The sequence below is a fragment of the Phaeoacremonium minimum genome (assembly GCF_000392275.1).
Source record: "Phaeoacremonium minimum UCRPA7 unplaced genomic scaffold PA7_03_scaffold_376, whole genome shotgun sequence".
Lineage (NCBI taxonomy): Eukaryota > Fungi > Ascomycota > Sordariomycetes > Togniniales > Togniniaceae > Phaeoacremonium > Phaeoacremonium minimum.
The window spans coordinates 18,205-32,225 of record NW_006921280.1 but is presented as its reverse complement, the minus strand read 5'-3'; the positions used below and the strand labels follow the sequence as shown (position 1 = coordinate 32,225).

General features: G+C 49.9%; 3 protein-coding genes across 3 annotated transcripts; 2 read left to right on the top strand and 1 right to left on the bottom strand.

Moving 5' to 3' along the window:
* Nucleotides 1-2,061: 2,061 nt before the first annotated feature.
* On the bottom strand, nucleotides 2,062-3,558 carry UCRPA7_4966 (putative oxidoreductase protein; the record flags this gene model as incomplete). The annotated part of the gene is made up of 1 exon (XM_007917508.1): nucleotides 2,062-3,558. The coding sequence occupies one exon, from the start codon at nucleotides 3,556-3,558 to the stop codon at nucleotides 2,062-2,064; it is 1,497 nt and encodes a 498-aa protein (XP_007915699.1).
* A 3,080-nt stretch (nucleotides 3,559-6,638) lies between these two features.
* On the top strand, nucleotides 6,639-8,781 carry UCRPA7_4965 (putative branchpoint-bridging protein; the record flags this gene model as incomplete). The annotated part of the gene is made up of 7 exons (XM_007917513.1): nucleotides 6,639-6,807; nucleotides 6,862-7,072; nucleotides 7,126-7,243; nucleotides 7,293-7,392; nucleotides 7,570-7,793; nucleotides 7,844-8,161; nucleotides 8,215-8,781. 7 exons carry the CDS (start codon nucleotides 6,639-6,641, stop codon nucleotides 8,779-8,781), a joined length of 1,707 nt encoding a protein of 568 aa, XP_007915704.1.
* Nucleotides 8,782-9,783: 1,002 nt separating this feature from the next.
* Nucleotides 9,784-13,147, top strand: UCRPA7_4964 (putative peptidase family m28 family protein; the record flags this gene model as incomplete). Its single annotated transcript, XM_007917515.1, has 3 exons — nucleotides 9,784-10,088; nucleotides 10,559-11,491; nucleotides 11,548-13,147. 3 exons carry the CDS (start codon nucleotides 9,784-9,786, stop codon nucleotides 13,145-13,147), a joined length of 2,838 nt encoding a protein of 945 aa, XP_007915706.1.
* Between the last annotated feature and the right edge of the window lie 874 nt (nucleotides 13,148-14,021).

Below are 14,021 nucleotides of genomic sequence, written 5' to 3'. Positions count from 1 at the left end.
TTATTCATGTCTCGAAGAGCTTGACGGTACCGTAATAGGGCGCCTAAACGCTTTACAAAACTCCTTGTAGTCATGAATAAGTCTCTCATGATGTGGATAGGGAGGCCATAGAAAAAGAGAAGTACAAAAAAGAAAGCGGCATAGATGCAAAGCTTGAGGAAATCTGCAATTCAGGTCAGTATAAACGCTCATCCTCCTCAGGCTTGTGTAATAATTACCGGCAACAAGATCCAGGCTAAGAACCCACTGTCCTTTTGATTCCCAGCCGGGCACTTCAATGTCCATCTCGTCTATGTCGTCCTCTCTGGGCAAAGCCTCTTCAGTCTCACCCTCAGTAACCTCCCCTAGTTCACGTCGGCGCAATATCTCGTTCCTTTCTGCCCTAATTTCGCTTCGCCGTTGCTCCAGCCGCTGCTGAGTTTGTGCTTTCACAACTCGTTGCTCCACCAGAGACAGAATGTAACGTAACGAAGTGTGAACGGAACTAATTGCTAAGACCGCGAACTCGAAGAGGAACATGACCATCATATCGGGGCGGGCTTGCTGTACCACGGTGTTCACAGAGTAGTGCAGCAGCAAGAAGTTGTAGATGACGCTCGTCAAGAGGGATATCGAAAGCCGCGTATGGAACAGTCTCGGATTCGCCGGTGGTTGCTGTTCAAGAATCTCGACACGACCTTCACCAATCCAGCCCCATACTTTGCCTGTTATGAGTGCCGTGAACATGACCAAGAAGAAGGCGCCGACCTCCTCCCGGAACACCGTCATTGCTAAGCATGTCTCTGTTACGGCGAACCAAGCTTTTTCGTAGAGCTGTTCGATCTCGACTGGACGGAGTTGGCCGAAGCAGAGTCTTTGAAGGCTGTACATGAAGGAGCCGTAGACCAGAAAGATCAGGTTGACGAGAATCTGGAAGTCAATATTCGTCAGCAACTTTACTTGGAAGACTTTAATATCAAGAAAGGAGAACAGACCATCAAGCACAAATTACTCTGAGCAAGGTACACCATGGCAGAGTAGAAATTCGCGCGCTGGTAAAACGCTGAAGTGATGACGCCGGCCGCGAGGGCCGTGGAGGCCTATAGTGTTTGTTAGCTGTGAAGCTCATGGAAGCTATACTGTGTCTGTAGGCATACCCCGGCGTACCAAGCTAGCCGCATTTTGGGCATGCGGAAAGCGAGGAAAGGAAATTCCTGAAAAGAATGATGCCGTAGACGTTGTTAGAATACCATGATTTCGAGGAGTTTGCTGGCTCATGGAGGGAATTGATGAAAGCTGTCACCTCTGCTTATCGCCACGTTGGAGCTTAGGCCTGGCACGTGACAGCTACATCGCGGGATCTTTAGCGCACTTACTTATGGGGCAACGGGACGTTCCCCACTGCTTTTCCTGCCGCGAGATGGTGCACGTTCTCAGGATTTGAGCTCCTACCTTAATGCTATTGACCAACGAGGCAGTTGATCAGGACGCCTCCCCATTTTCCTCAGCACACCTCCTCTTACAGTTGCCTCCCCCATTTGTGTACTGCCATTGGCTAGAAAAACAGCTGTTAGTGACTAGGTATCTCAGTACGTACCATGGTCTGCTACATCTCCTACTACCTGACAGTAAGCTGTATAGACTGCTGAGTTAGTTGTTTAGTCTCTTTGTATCTGTCACGGCCAGATATAGCACAGGCAAGATGGCTCTGAGATTTACTCAGTCGGCCCAAATGAACCAGTCACGTGACTAGGAGACTGTCCTACTTTTCCCCATCCAGGTGCTACCCGTAAGACCAGGCAATGACACTGTTTTTGAATTTTGAGACATAAAGATCTACCTATCGAAGAACTTATCGTCTTTGAAAGATGCTGTGGACTTCTGTTTTGATGTTTCACCTTTTCCCGTACGAATAGGTTTAGAGGTAGAGTGATGGGATACAGGGAATGCAGACACCAAATACAAGATGTTAACCAGAAGGAGCCAAGCCGACTGGGCTGTGGAGGAGACATAGATGATATGTTGAGAGTCTTCCCTGAGATATCGAGAAGTTACGTACTTGCCGGCTCAGACCGCTGGACCTCAAGCTTCAGCTGCGTCTAAAAGGTTTAGATAAACCTCGCTCATCGTCGGAAACGGAGGCAGTGCATGCAGCAGCCGTTCGAGCGTCATCCCTCCCGCAATGGCAACCGTCGAGGCGTGGAGCAGCTCGGCCGCGTAGTCGCCCACAAACGTCGCTCCGAGCAGCCTCCCCGTCTCCCTATCCAGGATCCACTGAGCCCATCCGTCCTCGTATCCTTCGGCGTAGATCCTAGCCCCGAGCGTGATGAGCGGAGCAATCACCTCGCGGATCGGCCTCCCGGCTACTTGCGCCTTGGTTCTCGTGAGCCCTACGGATGCCACGTTGGGGCTCGTGAATATGACTTGCGGCGCTGCTTCCACGTCGGCAGTGGCAGCGTATGCCGACCAGGGAGACGGGGTCACCTCCAAACCCCTGATGCTCGCCAAGACGACATTGCTAGCAATGCGGCCGTGATATTTGCTCGTATGACTGGTGGGCGCTCGCCCGTTGACATCTCCTAGCGCATAAAGCCAGCCTCCTTCCACGGACGGGACGCGAAGAGACTCGTCGACTTTGATAGGACTTCCGTCGGTCTTGATCCCAAACTGCTCAAGGCCCATGCCCGTAGTGCAAGACTTTCTTCCTGATGCGATCAGGATTTCATGGGCACGAAGAGACTTGCCATTGGAGAGACCGACTGTGACAAATCCATCTGGCTGTCGCTCGGCCGACGTCACGGCCGTTGAGACCAGAACGTTGGCCCCTCCGCGAGACTCGAGGCGCCGGCGAACAGTCGCACCAGCCTCGGCGTCAATCTTGTCTAGAATCTCGGCCTTGGGCGTAACGAGAGTAACCTTGGACCCGAGATTCGCATACACCGTAGCCATCTCCGCCCCAATCGGCCCGGCGCCGACAATCACAAGAGTTTCCGGCACTACGCTGGAACTAATCGCGTGCCTCACCGTCCAAGGTTTCGCCTCCGCCAGACCGGCAATATCAGGAATGTAGAGCGCGCTCCCCGTGCACACAGCGACAGCATGTCTCGCCTCCAGCGTCACCTCTTCCCCATTCACGTTCCTTACACTCACCTTCTTAACTCCGACAATCCTCCCCTCCCCCCTGACTATCGTCGTCCCGCTGCCCTCCACTATCGGCACCGCCAACTTGGTGTCGTCCCAGACCCCGGCATACTCATCGCGCCGCCTGAGCACAGCGGCCACGTCGACCCTTCTGTCCCCTGTGGTACGCTCCCTGGCCCCTCCCACCGCAAGGGCCTCGTCCAGAGCCTCCTGCGGCCGCAGCAGCGCCTTGCTAGGGACGCAGGCCCAGAAGGGGCACTCGCCGCCCACGAGCTCGTCCTCGATGACGATGGCAGAAAGACCGGCTTTGACGATGTGGGCGGCAAAGGTGCGGCCAGCCCAGCCGGAGCCGATGGAGATAGCATCGTAGATGGTGGTTTTCAGGGAGGAAGGGGCGTGCGTGGCTGGATGGAGGTTGATGGTTGCGTAGTCCGGCATAGTTGCGGATAAGTAATGGAATTCGAGACAATACGTGGAACTTAGATTGAAGTATTGATATGAGGGCGGCTTAACCTGTATGAATCAAAACTTTGAAAGAGGTAGTAGTGCTAATAATCTTGGGTATAATCCGAATTGCTTGGTGTCCGCAAAGGCAGTTCAAAAGACATTTATATAACAGCTTCATGTAAACACTACAGGTGATTCGCCAGTCAAAGCACGGCAGACAAATCAGGAGCCATGCATTTACTCAAGCTCTGGGGATATACATTTTGCTTACTTAGGGGTAGGAAAGCAGGCTTCTGATTGGTCTGTAACGATGAGTTTGGTCCCTACGTCTCGAGTTACACAGCTCTAGTTGACTGCATACTTGTCACTGTTACAATTTGGAATCAAATACCTCCTGGTGGCAATCCTTGGACACTATGGACAGGGAACACCGTAGCCAACCAGAGGGCCACACTCAATGAGTTAGGTTATCTGCACACTGTTAAGCCTATTCTGGAGGACATCTGCGCCCTGTATGGCCCGCCCGCAAAAAGTATCGAAGTAGCTAGGGACTTATGTCGACGCAAAGGCGTGGTAGTCCTCCGTGTACTGTAACTGTGACTTTGTAGGTCACCACAATTGTAAGGCAAAGCTCAGCTACTAGGGTGATATAAGTAAATTATGCTATGAGAAGAGTAAAAACAAAGTAGAAGCTAATGAATAGCATCTTAAACAAGATGAATCTCAATATAACGTTAGCAAATATAGTAAAATTAATGAATATTCTTCTCTTAGTATATATATCATTGCTACGGTCTAGAACGTTTTATTGTGTTATATTGGTACTGTGAAGAAGAGACAATGATATTATGTCTCCTTGTGTATCTTAATATGTGTTGGACAGAGTGATCTGGGTTGAATCAGATCAAACAAATATAGTTGTTATAATCATAATTTTGGTCTTTCCCGCGATTTTATACCACACTATATAGTGGCGTAAGAAATCTAGAATATCATAGGTAGATACGACGATCCGTGAGACAGGAAGGAACAGCTGCGGAAAAAATAGGCTGGTTTGCATATTCGCATTATGCAAAGATTAGGTTCAGAGAAGATCACCAATCTCAGCCCTGTAACTTTCCACGAACACCTAAACCCAGCACAGGCAATGGAAGAAGGGCCTAGAAGGTGACAGCAGCTGTAGGATTCGGCCTCAGTCAGCAACTCAATGTGGTCTATGTATTGTTCTTACTAATGACAAGGTTTGAGCGTGGCTCCTGCCACTGGTAATGGTCAGGACTGGGGAAGGGAGGGTTACAGTCAGGCTCCATGATCCTTCTATCTTATACAGGCTCAATGATATTGTCCGACAGAATCATGAGAAAAGCCGAGACCCCAGGAGCGAAGGCAACGAAAATCCCAAATAGACTAGGCTTCACATTGAGTAAAAGGTGACACAGGCAGAGTCTTCCATGGCCAAGATACCACAGAAGCTGACAGGGCACCGAATGGAGAGTACGTTGATCAGATCTTTGACGACTGCCACTGTACCGAAAGTGCAATAAGCCTATCCGCCCAAAATCATCTCGATTGTAACCTTCTACCGGACCGATAGAGGAACTGGAGAATACTGATAACTTTCAGCGTCCAATTCTCTACTTGTAATGAAGACTCATTCAGGCAATCCGGAGCATAGTTTTCGCTAGTGTAGACTCAGCCGATACAACTGAAGACGACCAAGGCACTGTCAATCTCAATGAAAGCCAGATAAAAGGATGAAGTTATGTCACGAAATCATTCGAACCAATAGTTTCCAGAAGTGCTCTGGAGCCTTCTGTTCTAGGCAAGATGCAAGTCCAGACATAAGAGTTCAAGCCTAATGCAGCGATTCGACAAACGTTGTGCTTTCTCCAGGTCGAGAAGCCATCCCAGATCAGTCACGCATTCGCCGAAAGCGTCAAAAGATAAAAATACATTCTCCAAGAAAGAGGACTATTGATCGAAAACATTATATTGTGTGAAACTGATTGCCATGAAGAAAGAAAATGGTATGACGTCTCATTGTATATCCTATTATGTATTGTAGAGAGTGGTCTGGGCCGAATCTGATCAAATAAATACTTTTTCCAAAACCGGGTCTTGCAGATTGTCAGTGAGAACATCTGACAGGACGACCAAGATATTTACGTCGTTGAAGCAAGGTTTGCCCGTGTCATCGTACTTCTTCCGCATGTGCGAGACGAGGGACAGCTGCCGGTCAACGAGCAGAGAGATCAGGCTGCTGCGTAGCACAACACTGTTGTCCGCTCGGCTGCTGAGGCCTTCTTTGTCCTAATCGCTAGCCTCATACCACAAGACGAAGGATGAGTGCGTTTACGGACGGACAAGCTTTTTGTTGACTCGAGAGACAGATGAAACCTCAACTAAAAGGTCATCTTAAAGGAGCACTCAACGGCAGAGCTACTGTTTATGAAGTGAAAGCTGTGAGACAAACTATCATTAGTATATGTGAAGGTGCAGGCATGCGAATATTTGATAGTGATACTCCTGCCGGGAGGGGTTGGCGTATGAGGTTGCAGACATATGAATGAGACTGACTCAAGGGCAGTCTTCATAGGCTATCAATGAGCAGATACTGGCCTTGGCTCCAAGAAGACAACATGGCCCCAAGTTGCATATCACTGTGAATCGTGGATTATTAGTCATCAGACAGCTTTGACCCTTCCAACATGAGTTTGTCAGTCAGTCAAATTTACCTAGGAAGATTACGAGCAGGCGACTTTACGGACCGTTACAGACCGTTGCGAGCCGGTACCTCAGGAAGCCTTCATTAATCCAAACCGCTGGATAAAAAGAGCTTCTGTAATTCCCTGAACGTGGGTGGGGACTTAGGTCCGGTAGACTTTAGTGTAGACCTGCATGGCCAGCGGCAGGAAATTGGGAACCAGGCCCCACGATCACGTGAGCCAGAAAATTCCAGGTAACTCTAATTGCCGTTCCGCCCCGTTCTGTCGCCTCTTTGTGGTTCTTGACATATTCTATTCTCCCTCTTCCATCGAACTTACTGCCATCACCACACAGATATCACAGCAATGTCGTGGAGAAATCAGGGAATTACCGGATCCAACAATATCCCCTTGGGGAAAACTCGCCGGTTCGGCGGCGAAGATGAGCCTGACAATAGCTACAACAGCTCTTCCTACTCGAATGGCGACTCCTACGGAGATCGCGACCTGAAGCGTGGTCGTAGCCCTGAGCCGCGTATGCACCCGACCGTGTTCATTCCGCAAATAGTCCATTCTAATCTTGTGATAGGAACTGACGCCGACGGTCCGCGACGACGAAAGAAGCGTAATCGATGGGGTGATGCCTCCGAGAACAAGGCTGCTGGTCTCATGGGTCTTCCCACCGCGATCGTGGCAAATATGACAAGCGAACAACTAGAGGCTTACACTCTCCATTTGCGCATCGAGGAGATCAGTCAAAAGCTTAAGATTGACGATGTCGTTCCAGCTGACGGCGATCGGTAAGTTCTTTTGGTCATCTCAGTCATTATAGCCACTAATAACCGAATCACAGCTCACCGTCACCTCCCCCTCAATATGATAATCATGGTCGTCGTGTCAACACTAGGGAATACCGCTATCGAAAGCGCCTCGAGGATGAGCGTCACAAGTTGATTGAAAAGGCTATGAAGGTGAGCTTCCCCATCGCCGATTCCAAAGCAGATGACTAATTATATACAGACCATCCCAAACTACCACCCTCCTCAGGACTACCGTCGGCCAACAAAGACCCAAGAGAAGGTCTACGTGCCGGTCAATGATTACCCGGAGATTAACTTCAGTATGATTGCTAACCCTCTAACCTTTCTAACGATGTTACCCCTGCCCCTTGGTCTCTTACGAGGCGTGGGAATTGTATTCGCTTGGATGCTCTGTCCTTCGCCTTGTCGAACTAAATTTTCCACACATGCTCTCCCATTTTGATACAAAGACTAACACTTAGCTTTACTTACTAAAGTCGGCTTACTTATTGGTCCTCGTGGCAACACACTCAAGAAAATGGAATCAGAATCTGGTGCCAAGATTGCCATTCGCGGGAAAGGCTCAGTCAAGGAGGGCAAAGGCAGAAGTGACGCTGCACATGCTAGTAACCAGGAAGAAGATCTTCACTGCCTAATTATGGCCGACACCGAAGAAAAGGTTAACAAGGCCAAGAAGCTCATCCACAATGTTATCGAAACTGTAAGTTCTAGAAGCAATTCTTGATTCTCATCCTTTACTAACCAGCTTAGGCTGCCTCCATCCCTGAAGGCCAGAACGAACTGAAGCGGAACCAGCTCCGTGAACTTGCCGCCCTCAACGGAACATTGCGTGATGATGAGAACCAGGCTTGTCAGAACTGTGGACAGATCGGTCATCGTAAATATGACTGTCCCGAGAAGCAGAACTTCACTGCCAACATCATCTGCCGTGTTTGCGGCAATGCAGGACATATGGCAAGAGACTGTCCTGACAGGCAGCGGGGCGCCAGTTGGCGCAATGACGGCCCTGGGGCTGGCCGCCCTGCTGGACGCATTGGGGGCGGAGAGACTGTAGACAAGGAGTACGAGGTAAGCTTCATGGCTTTCATGTCTCTCACAAACAGCTACTAATCGATATCTAGCAACTCATGCAAGAGCTTGGCGGCGGAGGAGCTGCCCCTGCCCGCATCGAAGCTGGTCCTGGATCTTACAACAACAATAACGGAGACGCGAAGCCTTGGCAGCGAGGGCCTACTGGCGGCCCTGCACCTTGGCGTAGCCGCAACAATGACCGCGATAATGAAGCTGGTGGCGGCGGCGGAGCCTCTGGCGGTCCGGCGCCCTGGGCTCGCGACCGTGGTAGTCGCAATAACGATAACAACGGCGATAGCTACTACGGTGGACAGAGCAATTACGGCTCTTCTGCTCCTCCCGGCACCGCTCCATGGCAGCAAGCCCCTGGGGCTCAATCAGGCGGTTATGGAAGTTATGGAGGCTATGCAGGCTATGGTGCGCCTCCGGGCATGGGAGCCGCCGCTCCCCCTGGAGCTCCTCCAGGTCTGAGTGCACCTCCTGGACTTCCCGGAAATATCAATGCCTTGATCCAGCAGTATGCCGGCTCGATGGTTCCACCTCCTCCTCCCCCTCCGGATGGAGCGCCGCCGCCACCACCAAGCGACTTCCCTCCTCCCCCTCCTCCGGGAGCCTAAGGACATCCCAGGTCGTAGTAGTTGCCATAGTTAACCGAGGGTTACTAACATGCTGACTATTACTTGTCTGTATTTTTTGTTTTGGTTTTCAACTCACCTTTAGTCTGATGCCAGTAGGCTGCGATAGGTTTACAGAAACAGCAAGCCGAGACGGAACTACGAGATACTAAATAGCTATAGTGGAAATGCTTTTTGTACTGACTGTATAATAGGTTGGTCTCTCTAAGGCTGGCACAGACTGATAACTTAGTAGAAATACGTAACGCTGTACTTCGTAACCTGCTGTCTTCATGTGATGTCCTTAAATATGCTCTGCTATTTCACCGACATTAAATTGCCATATTTCTAGAAGCTCCTTTGTTCTTTGACACCAGCTGAATCATCTTGATATGGTGTGGATACATGGATTGTGAAAGGCCTGGGAGCGCGTTACAGAGAGGTAAACTCCTACTAAGGTAGATTTTGGTGGCGCGCTTGTACTGTTTTTAGTAACTTACCGTCCATGCATGACCCCGCAGAGCGGCGGAAGCTTTGAGCGACCCTTGTAGGAGCTTGGGCCACCTGCAGGCATGGTGACGCTGCTGACCTCGTACTCCTCTATTGCACCTTCAGGTCAATCCAACGAGACAAATCCGCCACTCAGCACGCCGCGCAGTTCAACCTCGATTGAAGTGCCATAGGACCTGACTCCTAGAGGATTTCTGGTTCCGTCAAAGCCTGATAGTGAACTCTCGCTTGGGCAGTGTCGTCTCACCTCAAGAGAGGGGCTACCTGTTGAAAGGTGCGACCTGCCTCGGAAATACGAATCTGCCTGTATCGGCAACCGCATCGTGACACTTCAGACTTCAGCTCCTCAGATGTTCTTATTTCAGTAGCATCAACATAGGAGGCGCTTTCACCAAACTTCATGCACTCACGTGTTTTGATAATTATAATCCACTACCTACGACAAGGCATTGGCGCATAGCATCTTGGATCTTTGAGCCTTATGCTCTATTCATCATGAATCCCTTTGCGTTCCGACCGGCACAAGTCTCCTTCTGGACGACAGTCATCTATCTTGCGCTCGTCATTCCTCTCATCGTCGTCAACGAGAGTGTACCCCCAGCACCTACAGATCCCACTCCATTGGAAGGCATTAATATCACGGAGGCATGGCTGGATCTCGCCACTCTCACGAATGGCTATCACCCCTACAACAGCCACAGGAATGATGAAGTGCGCAACTGGCTACTTCTGAGGATCCAGGACATTTTGGACGAGAATGGCGTATCTTGGAACACAGAGACAACTATCAGCAAGCCCCCGTAAGCACACTGTCTAACTCTTCCCACTCCTCCCTTGCAGCAAGATATGTCTGACATAGGCTGTTCCAAAGTTCTAACTACAGCTCTAAACATCTGTCCCTCTCTGGTCAAAATCGTCGATCCACGACGGCTTTGGCTGAAAAGGGCTCCAATCAGGCAGCATCTGCATCTGATGTTCAGCCCACTTCAGGATATGATGTGACCGTCTTCAACGATTTGCTTTCTAACGTGACATGCCTTTTTGGAGGCGTCATTGCTACTGGCCCAGGAGTTGCCACTTATTTCGAAGGGACTAATATAATAGTGTACATTCGAGGTACCCTAGATGAAGATGGAGATTGGTGGAAGTCTGCCAACACTGATCGCCAAAAGGAAATCGGCAAAGGAGGAGTTCTTGTGAACGCGCACTATGACTCGTAGGCCCTCCCCAGTATTTGAAATTCGATACTTGTTTTACTGATCTCACAAAGTGTATCTACTGGATACGGCGCAACCGATGACGGCGTGGGTGTTATCACCGTGTTGCAACTCATCAAATATTTCACCACTCCAGGACATCAGCCTGAGCATGGAATTGTAGCGCTTCTGAACAATGCAGAAGAGGACTACCTTTACGGCGCTAGGGCATTTGGGAAGAGTCCGCTGATGCCATTTGTTCACAGCTTCTTGAACCTCGAGGGAGCTGGTGCTGGAGGACGAGCTATACTCTTCCGGACTACGGACCAGGACGTGACAGCTGCTTATGCTGGAGTCAAGGACCCATTTGGCACCGTTATTGGATCAGACGCATTTGGTCTGGGATTCATCCGAAGTCAGACAGACTACGTTGTATTCAACGGTAATTACGGTGCGAGGGGCGCGGATATAGCCTTCTATCGTCCTCGAGCAAGGTATCACACCAACCAAGATGATGCGAGACACACTAGTCGAGCAAGTCTGTGGCACATGCTCTCTGCTTCCATCACTACTGTTGATAGCCTGTCTGGTGACTGGGGGAAGAAGTTCCTTGGGGAACGTAGCGACGGTGACGACACTAAGGTTCCTAACGGCAAGACCAGCGACGGGGTCTGGTTCGATCTCTTTGGCAAAGGCTTTGTTCTTTTTAACTTGCGTGGCATGTTCGCATGGTCTCTGACTTTGCTTATTGCCACACCACTAATCTTGGTCCTTCTCACCTATGTCTTACACAAGTATGGGAAATACTATTTCTTCTCGTCTAAAGTCAATACTTCTGAGACTGATGAGCTTGATTCGGGCGATGTCGAGAAGGTCAAGATTGGGGGGTGGAAAGGCTTCTTCCGGTTTCCTTTCGCACTCATTGTCGCCGGAGCATTGAATTTTGGTGCTGCATTACTGCTGAAGAAGGTGAACCCATTCATTGTCTATAGCAGCGAATATGCCGTGTGAGTTCTGCTCTAGTTCTGATTTGTTACCAAGATCAAAAGCTGACATATTATAGCTGGGCAATGATGACATCGCTCTTCTACTTCGTCTTCTGGTCCATCATGAAAGGTGCAGACTTTGCAAGACCGAGTGCTTTGCATAGAGGCTATGTTCACATATGGCTATTTATTCTCTCGTGGGCTATTCTTGTGGCTGTGACCGTATTCGAGGACAGGTTCAAGATTGCTTCCGGCTACCCGTTTGTGTTCTTCCAGTCGGCTGTCTTTCTGTCTACCCTCATCGCATTCACTGAGCTTTTTGCTCTGCCAAACATGCGGACTTATGGAGTAAGAGCTCAAGAAGAAGATCAAGTGAGAGACAGCCTGCAAGCAGTTCCTAGTGCTGATGCGTTGATCGCGCCGAGCCCAGGGGAAGTGGATCCTGCTACTGCTCGGGACAGAGATGATGACGAAGAGGGAGAGCCGGCAACTGAGACGACACCACTTGTCGGTGGTCGAGCAAATGGAGATAATGCGCGCACGACGTTTGCGACCACGTACCGCCGGTCCATCCAGGCTCTAACTGATGTCACACGAAAGGACCAACAGCCTGATGACGGGCCACAACCTTACGAGGACGAACAACCTTGGTCGGGTAACCTACCGACATGGACATGGCTTCTGCAGTTCCTGATTTTAGGCCCTTTCACCATTATTTTAGTGACCCAAATTGGTCTGGTGTTCTTGGACGCAGTTGCCCAGACTGGTCCGGATGGCTCGAGTCCCCTACTACCATTCCTACTCACTGCTCTGTGCAGCATCTTGCTTTTGCTCCCGATCACACCCTTTATTCATCGCGTAACTCATCATATTCCCCTTTTCCTCCTCTGCGTATTCGTCGGCACCCTAATTTATAACTTGGTTGCTTTCCCGTTCTCCGCGGACAGCAGGTATAAGGCGTACTGGCAACAACTCGTCAATCTTGACACGGGAGAGTCGACAGTCAAGTTCGTGGGCATCGAGGATTATCTTCGGCCAATAATCGCAGAACTACCCTCTGCCGCAGGCAAGGAGGTGACATGCCGCGATGCAAAGAATCGTTATAACATCAGAGAATGTGTGTATGACGGCGTGGATGTTCCGCCAGTTCTTGCCGGCAACGTCATCCCCGGCGTGCCTCCGCAGAAGAGCTTCACAGATCTCGTCTCCGTCAACATCACGCACGGATCTGCGCCAGGAACTGCTTCTCTGGCCGTCAATGCCAAGAACACGAAGGCTTGCTATCTGAGATTCAAGAAGGCAATCAACTTCACCATAAAGGACGGCACGGGCTGGGATGATCGCTTCGGAGCTGTCCCTGAGAGCGGCATTTACGAAATCTTGCTGTGGAGAAGAGACTGGAACAAGACTTGGTTTGTTGATATCGAATGGGATGTTGATGCCAAGGATGTGGACCCTCTGACTGAGGTCGATGATGGTCAAGAACATGATGGACCGGATGAGTTGAAGGCGCGAGCACCAGGTATGGAGGGTGAGGTATCCTGTCTCTGGAGCGACATCAATACGCCCGGGACGATTCCTGCGCTGGACGAAGCGCTTCAATTCGCACCGAGTTGGGTGGCCATTTCGAAAATCGCAGCTGGGCTCGTCGAAGGCAGCAAGACTTTCATTATTTGAAAACGAGCTGTGGTCTGAATGAATGACAGTGGTCTGAGTGGTCTGGTTATTGATTTATCTCATTCGTCTCATCTTCCGTCACACAGGCAGTATTACATTTGACTTAAAGGCGGAGTGCATCGTTGGCGTTGAGATGGTATATTTTTTTTGGTCGTTGAAACACCTTGCTCAGTACCATGCATGGATAGTTGTTAGGCAGTTGTGATTTTTTGAGGCTGGTGCGATAATTGAGATGTGACTACTCGTAGCACAAGACAAACGGTTACAGTGGAACAAGCCGTGTTTTTGAATAGTTGCCTTTATCTCCTCGACATCAGTAAACCAAAGGAAATGGCAATCTTTGGGACACAATTCCTGGTTTCCGGAGCAGACGTCCCGTCCGGTGAGGCCGTCATTCAGGGGTAAAGCTTGCGAGAAGGTAAGTGGCGGGTTCATCAAACCTGGTAGACCAGAACACCCGGCAAGGCAGTGGTAATTTACATGGATGTAAACAAGATCACATCACATAGGTTCACAAAGCTGGGGGAGGAATCATTGCTGTATTCTGCCAGGAGTCGTGGAGGGGATGTAATTAGCCGATGCATCTGGGACTTTTCTTTGCCACACACGCACTTCCCCCCCTAGAGCCACCATGTCCCAGGCCGAATGATCTCTAGTCTGATGGAAGGGGGAGTTGTTGGCAATGTGATTTATGTTACAGCAAAAATTCAATGCTCAGGATTGGCTAGAGTAGTAGGAATGAGGTAAAATCATTTGGTGAGAGCTAGCTCAGACGAATTTACCGAGGAGAGGTGTCAAGTTCGTTTGCAGAAATTCGAAGAGATGACTACCTGGGTATAGTCTCGCCGTGAACGAGTATTTCTTTCATGAAACA